Raw genomic sequence first — 7,188 nt, 5'->3', positions numbered from 1 at the left:
CGGGGGCTTTTCCAGTGTAAACACTAAAAAAAAAAAATACACAAAACAAGACAAAAAAAAACAAAAACAAAAAAACCCCCAACAATAAAAAAAAAAAAAAGGAAAAAAAAAAAGGATTAAAAACACAAAGGTTTTATGAACAGCAAACTCTATGTAAAGGCCTTTTAGTATGGAACTTTTTTATTGATAACTTGGCTTATGAATAAATATATGAACCGTTGCTGGCGCCGGCTCTGCTCTCTGCTCTGCCTCAGTTTCCCTCCTGCTGTGGCCACTCCCAGCTGCACCCCCAGTTATGGGCACCCCTGGGTGGAGCCTGCACCCCCAGTTATGGGGACCCCCACCCCACCCCGGGTGCCCGCAGAGGCCTCCCCAGCTCGCTGCATGCAGGAGCCGGGCAGGGTGCAGGGGCCGTAGGGCAACGCGGGGAGGGCAAAACCCCTGGGCACCCCGTCCTGGGGGCACCCCGTCCTGCTGCCTTGCAGGGGTGCAGAAATGCAGGGCTGGGGGTGAGGGGATGGAGGGGGTGCCCAGGGCTGCAGTGGGGATGGAGGGTGCTGGGGGGGGGGGGGAAGGAGGATGGGTGAGAGGAGGAAGAAGGGAGGAAGGGGCTGCAGGAGCAACGCAGGAGGGTGGAAGGAGGATGCTGCGGGGTCCGGGGGAGGATGCTACAGCAGGGGTGCAGGCAGGATGCAGGAAGCTGCAGGCAGGAGGGTGCAGGCAGGAGGAAGCTGCAGGCAGGAGGAAGCTGCAGGCAGGAGGAAGCGGGCAGGAGGAAGCTGCAGGCAAGAGGGTGCAGGCAGGAGGAAGCTGCAGGCAGGAGGAAGCTGCAGGCAGGAGGAAGCGGGCAGGAGGAAGCTGCAGGCAAGAGGGTGCAGGCAGGAGGAAGCTGCAGGCAGGAGGAAGCTGCAGGCAGGAGGAAGCGGGCAGGAGGAAGCTGCAGGCAAGAGGGTGCAGGCAGGAGGAAGCTGCAGGCAGGAGGAAGCGGGCAGGAGGAAGCTGCAGGCAAGAAGGTGTAGGCAGGAGGAAGCTGCAGGCAGGAGGAAGCTGCAGGCAGGAGGAAGCGGGCAGGAGGAAGCTGCAGGCAAGAGGGTGCAGGCAGGAGGAAGCTGCAGGCAGGAGGAAGCTGCAGGCAGGAGGAAACGGGCAGGAGGAAGCTGCAGGCAGGAGGAAGCTGCAGGCAGGAGGAAACGGGCAGGAGGAAGCTGCAGGCAGGAGGAAGCGGGCAGGAGGAAACAAGCGGAGGTGGGGGGGGAAGCAGAACACTCCCCACGTGGGGACAGACGGACAGGCAGAGCTCGCCCGCGATTGGCCGCCCCGCAGCCAACCAGAGGGTGTCGGGATGCGGAGCCCGGCTCCCATTGGCTGGCGGGGAGCCCTTTTGTTCTCACCACCCGGGCGCCATTAACCCTTTCCCTCCGGCCGGCAGCCGCCCGGGGCCGGGGCGGGGGGACGGGGACTGGGGGGACGGGGGGGGGGGACGGGGAATGAGGGGGGGGGGTGCGGGGGGGGAATGGAGGGGTGCGGGGGGGGTTGGAGCGTGCGGGGACACGGGGGGGCAGGTGGTGCGGGAGGGGGGGGGGCTGCAGGGACCGCGGCGGAGGGGGGGGGGGGGGCTGGTGTAACGGGGTCGGGGGGGGTCCGGGCCCTTCCTTCGGGTCCCCCCCCCAATCCCATCCCCTCCCCGGGGGGCTCCGGGCCCCCCCCGGCCCGTCCCCGGAGCGGTGGGAGCTGAGACCGCGCGAACTCGTGTCGTTTGGCGGAGCGGCGGGGCCGTGCTGCCCCCTGGCGGCCGCCCCGCGACAGGGCGCGACCGACGGACACCGGGGAGAACACACGGACGGACAGACGGACAAAAGGCCGGGCGGGATGGACGGACAGATGGGAGTGGACGGGTGGGCAAATGGAGGGATGGCGTGGGGGGAGAGGACGGACAGACGGACAGGTGCAGGGAGGGGTGGGCAGACAGATGGGTGCACAGAGGGCCGGACGGATGGACAGACAGACGGGCGGACAGCTGGGTGTGGGTGCTGGCCAGTTGGTGAGCGCAGGTGCTGCGGGGCTGGGGGGGGCCCGGGGAGGTGGGGGTGCGGGGAGGGGGGGCCTCATCCTGCACCAGCCACCAGGAGGGACCCCTGGGGCCACACCACGGCTTGGCTGGGCCAGAGGGTGCTGGGGATGGTGCTGGGGGGGGGGGGGGGGCACCCCCTCAATCCCCCCTCCCCACGCTGGGCCTGACCCCCCCCGTCCCGGCACTGAGCACTCGCTCGCACACGCAGCTGCACCCAGCCAGGGCCGCCCCCCCCCCCAAGGAGGGGTGCGCACCCACCCCCAAATCAACAGCTGGGGCCACGCGGTGTCCCTGGCACAGCAGTGATGGTGACCCCCCACACACTACGCCACGGTGTCACCCCACGGGCTCAGCCGGGCCCCGCGTGGGGCTGACGCCAGGCTCCCGGTGCCAAAATTGGCTCCGACGGGCCTGGGTGCGGTCAAGGACAAAATGGGGGGAACGGGGACGCTTTGGGGACAGCCGGGCAGTGGTGTCACCGTAGGACACGCCGGTAAGGCCACCTGGGGCAAACGCGGCACGGAGCAACGTGGCACAGCGCAACATAACACGAGGTGGTACCGTGAACCCGGCCCGGCACCCTGCGGCTCACCACACCGCAGTGCCGGCAAGCAAAGGGGCCTCGGTCCGGCGCTGGCACCGCTTTGGGCTGCCCCAGCACCCCCAGCCGCAACTCGTCCTCCCCTGCTGCAGCCGGTGTCCTTGCGGCACAGTGACACCCAACTCGGCCACGACGGACGCCTTTGGTTGACACAAATCCGGTGAAGAGGAGGGGAGAGGAGGAAGAGCGCTGGCAAAGGGGTCAAGAGCCCGGCCTTTGGCAGAGAACCAGCCAGGCACTGGGAAGACGTGGCAGCCTGGGAGCCCGTGCCCGGCTGACAGAGGGGCTCCAGCACACTTTGCCAGTGCCCCCCATGCCACCCCAACACAGGATGGTGGTGAGGGCCAGGACCAGCAGAGCTACATTTGCCACAGACGGACCTAACGGCAACTACACTGCCTGACCTTGGCACTTCCATTAATTAGCAGGTTTCTTTGTCCCTGCAGAAACGAGAGCAGCACTTGGCAGTGCCACAGGGCCCAGCAGCAGCCAAAACAATCCCATACCCCTTCCCACATTGGGGAGGCACGACACCCCACATTTCACCCGGGTGCCGCACACGCAGGACTAAGGCCAGGAAGGCAGCACCCATCACCACCCCTCTCCGTCCTTGCTTGGCACCTAAAACACCCATTTTTAACCCAAAAGTAGCATCGCAGCAGCTTCCTTGGGAAGAGGCAGCAGGAGCTCCAGCTCAGGTCCCCCTTGCCCCCCTCCCTCCCCCACAGCACACACAGCCCCCAGTTGGGTTTTACTGCAGCGCTTTTTGTATGGTTTTTTTTTATTTTCCTTACACAATGATGTGTTGTTGGGCATTACAATTTCTCAACTTTAGGATGACTTACAAATTTTGGTTTCCTACCGTCATGTGAGAACATTAAGGCAACGTACAAAAATCTTACATAAATTAAACGATGCGTAAATTTACAGGTGTCAATGCAAAGTTTCAGCAACTCAAGTTGAGTAACTTCAGCCCCGTGATGTCGACTGGGATACGGGTGGGGAGGAGAATGAAGAACTGGTTCGTAAGGCTCGGATGCGATATGTTTTCCCAACCTTGCTAGAACGGCAGCGACAGAAGTGAATTCTCGATGGACTCCTACCAGCCTCTACAGGAAATCTGGAATACTCCACACTGGATGTACGGCAAGTCTGACTCCAAATACCCTGTACACACCGGTCCCGGCCCGGGGCACGGGGAGACAGGCCACTGTCAGTGTAGCGAGCTGCGGGAGCCCCAGTCAGGCACGGGCTCTCCTCCGCGGCGAGGTGCCAGGCCGGCCCCGTGGCCGGGAGCGGATCTGTACAGGGTATTTCGCTCAGGTGTACACCGAGGGAACAGTTAACTCAAATAACAAGGTCAAATCAAAGTGACAGCTCGACCATCCAGTGCCGACATGTGTCTAACATCAGGTACAGACTTTCCAAGGGCAAGTTTCTTTTGAAAGAAGGCTTATTCCAGTTTTATGAGGCTAGCATGAGGTGTATAGATTTGCCTGGGCAAACATATACTAGTGAGACAACTCATGCAGCAGGCGCAGCGCGCCTGCCAGCAGTCCGTTTAGAAGCATTTACGGTGGACGATGGATGGGCCGGACTCGTCGTACTCCTGCTTGCTGATCCACATCTGCTGGAAGGTGGATAGCGAGGCCAGGATGGAGCCGCCGATCCAGACCGAGTATTTGCGCTCAGGGGGAGCGATGATCTGAGAAGGAGGAGAGAAGCAGCAGCGGTCAGAGCGGCCCAGCCTTCTCCCACCTCTCCCCACCACCATCAGCCTTCAGCCTCATCTTGCCGTTTCTTACCTTGATCTTCATCGTGCTGGGTGCCAGGGCTGTGATCTCCTTCTGCATCCTGTCAGCGATGCCAGGGTACATGGTGGTGCCACCGGACAAGACTGTGTTGGCATACAGGTCCTTCCTGATATCCACGTCACACTTCATGATGGAGTTGAAAGTGGTCTCGTGAATGCCGCAGGACTCCATGCCTGGGGAGAAGAGTTGCAGGCTCATTAGTACCCAACACAGCACCTCGTTTGGGTCACGCCAACCCCACATCCCGGAGGCAACCCTGGCAGTTACCACCCTGGCCCACACCTACCCAGGAATGAGGGCTGGAAGAGAGCTTCTGGACACCTGAACCTCTCGTTGCCGATGGTGATCACCTGGCCATCAGGCAGCTCATAGCTCTTCTCCAGGGAGGAGGAAGAGGCAGCAGTGGCCATCTCCTGCTCGAAGTCCAGGGCAACATAGCAGAGCTTTTCCTTTATGTCACGGACAATTTCCCTTTCGGCTGTGGTGGTGAAGCTGTAGCCTCTTTCTGTCAGGATCTTCATGAGGTAGTCTGTCAGGTCACGGCCAGCCAAGTCCAGGCGCAGGATGGCGTGGGGCAGAGCATAACCCTCGTAGATGGGCACAGTGTGGGTGACACCGTCCCCAGAGTCCATAACAATACCAGTGGTACGACCAGAGGCATACAGGGACAGCACAGCCTGGATAGCCACGTACATGGCTGGAGTGTTGAAGGTCTCAAACATGATCTGGAAGGAAGGGGGGGGGAGGGAGGAGAGAAAAAAATAGATCAATTAGCACCAAGTCATGAGCTGGCTCACTTGCACCCACATTAGAACACACATGCTGACATGCAAAAAAAAAAAACCAAAACAAAAAATAACAAAACCCAAAACGGTGTGTGAAGGAAAAAGCAAAGAGTGCAGGCAGAAAACACAAACAAAAGAAACCTGAGGCGTCAAGGAAGAAATGCCAGGAGTACAGAACCCTGAAAATGTCGGGAGAGAGAAAAAACCAAACTCAGGTTTAAGATGCCGTAACAAAAAGAGATTTGTGAGCAAGATGAGAGTGAGGAGTGGCCACCGGGCGAGCGACAGTACCTGCGTCATCTTCTCTCTGTTGGCCTTGGGGTTCAGGGGAGCCTCTGTGAGCAGCACAGGGTGCTCCTCGGGAGCCACGCGCAGCTCGTTGTAGAAGGTGTGGTGCCAGATTTTCTCCATGTCATCCCAGTTGGTGACGATGCCGTGCTCGATGGGGTACTTCAGGGTGAGGATCCCTCTCTTGCTCTGGGCCTCGTCCCCTACATAACTGTCCTTCTGCCCCATGCCCACCATCACGCCCTGCGAAGCCAAAGCTGAGTCAGCGCCCGCCCGCCGGCAGCACCGCCCCGGTCCGCCCTCCCCTCCCTCCTCCTCTTCCTCCTCCCGCCTACCTGGTGCCGGGGGCGCCCGACGATGGAGGGAAAAACGGCGCGGGGGGCGTCGTCCCCGGCGAAACCGGCCTTACACATCCCGGAGCCGTTGTCGATGACGAGGGCGGCGATTTCCTCTTCCATGGCGGAGGCTCTGCGGGGCGGGACCGGTCAGCGAACCCGGGAGGCCGCGCTGGCGGCGGGCCCGGACCCCCCCCCCCCAACTCCTCCGCCCCGGCGGGACGGACCCCTCCCCTTCCCCCCCCCGCTCGCCGTTTGAATCTCCCGCGCCCTGACGTCACCCATCGCCGCCACCAATCGCGCCGCACCCTCCCACAGCACCCTGTTCAACCGGCCGACACCATTCCAGCAACGCGGGGGGGGGGGGGGGGAATCATAGACACGATACGGCCACAGGTCGCCCCGGCCAGGAGCCCCCCCCCCCCCCCCCATTATCCCCCCTCCCCCCCGGGGGACCGTAGAAGGGGGCGGCAGGGGCGCGGGCCACGCCCCATGGCCGCCGGTGCCGCGGGGCCGGTGCCGGTACCTGTGCGGGGGAGGCTGCTCTCGGCGCTGGGGAAGATGGTGCCGCCTGGTCCGCTGCCGCCGGCTGAGTGAGACCGTCCGGCTCCCAGCCCCGCGCTTTTATACCCGGGGGGCGACGGCCCCGCCCGCCCGGCCGAGAACATCGCCATATATGGAGATCTTTCAGAAACACGCGTTCTCATTGGCTAGCGCCGTCCCGGCCACGTGGGGTGGCTGCCGGGCTGCCCCCGCCCCCCCCTCAAGCTGCACCCCGGAACCTGCATGGGGCGATAGTTGGGGGGGGGGGGGAGCGACCCCCGGGACCCGGTGGGGACCCCCGGCCGCGCACCCCCCCCCCAAGCCGAGCACCGGGCATCCACCCCCCGGCGGCACCCGGTTCCCCTCCGATAGCGCCGGGGGCCTGGCCGGGCCTGGCCCTGCACCCCCGAGGGTGGCACCGCGCCCCCCTCTCCTTCCCCCCAACCCCAACACTCCCCCCCCCATCCCCCCCATACACCCCCCCCCCCACACACACACACACACCCGGGCAGCACGTGCAGAGCCTCAGGCAGCACGTGCACCCCTCGGGCAGCACGTGCACCCCACCCACTCCATGGGCACCCCACCGACCCGCAGCAATACCCGGTACCCCCCCCCCCCCCCCCAGTGCAGCACCACGCACCCCTCGGTTCAGCACCTGTACCCCCCCCAACACCCCCCACCTGCTGCACCTGCACCCCACCAGCGGCCCCCCTCGGGCAGCGCTCTGCACCCCGGCACTCCCCCCCCA

The 7,188-nt window shown here is 63.4% G+C and overlaps 1 protein-coding gene across 1 annotated transcript; it reads right to left on the bottom strand.

Annotated features, from left to right (window-relative positions):
• Window positions 1-3,553: 3,553 nt before the first annotated feature.
• ACTG1 (actin gamma 1) lies at window positions 3,554-6,555 on the bottom strand. Its single transcript, XM_049811924.1, has 6 exons — window positions 6,421-6,555; window positions 5,895-6,027; window positions 5,563-5,802; window positions 4,773-5,211; window positions 4,478-4,659; window positions 3,554-4,377 (listed from the first exon to the last, which is right to left on the bottom strand). Exons 2-6 carry the CDS (start codon window positions 6,015-6,017, stop codon window positions 4,234-4,236), a joined length of 1,128 nt encoding a protein of 375 aa, XP_049667881.1. The 5' UTR covers window positions 6,018-6,027; window positions 6,421-6,555; the 3' UTR covers window positions 3,554-4,233.
• Between the last annotated feature and the right edge of the window lie 633 nt (window positions 6,556-7,188).

The sequence above is a fragment of the Accipiter gentilis genome, chromosome 10 (assembly GCF_929443795.1).
Source record: "Accipiter gentilis chromosome 10, bAccGen1.1, whole genome shotgun sequence".
NCBI lineage: Eukaryota > Metazoa > Chordata > Aves > Accipitriformes > Accipitridae > Astur > Astur gentilis.
This window is presented reverse-complemented; position numbering and strand designations above follow the sequence as displayed.

Coding starts and splice junctions, on each gene's coding strand:
- ACTG1 (XM_049811924.1), bottom strand. CDS start 6,017: ATGGAAGAGGAAATCGCCGCCCTCGTCATCGACAACGGCTCCGGGATG. Junction 5,212..5,562: donor ACAGAGAGAAGATGACGCAG/GTACTGTCGCTC, acceptor CCTTCCTTCCAG/ATCATGTTTGAGACCTTCAA. Junction 4,660..4,772: donor CTTCCAGCCCTCATTCCTGG/GTAGGTGTGGGC, acceptor TCTTCTCCCCAG/GCATGGAGTCCTGCGGCATT.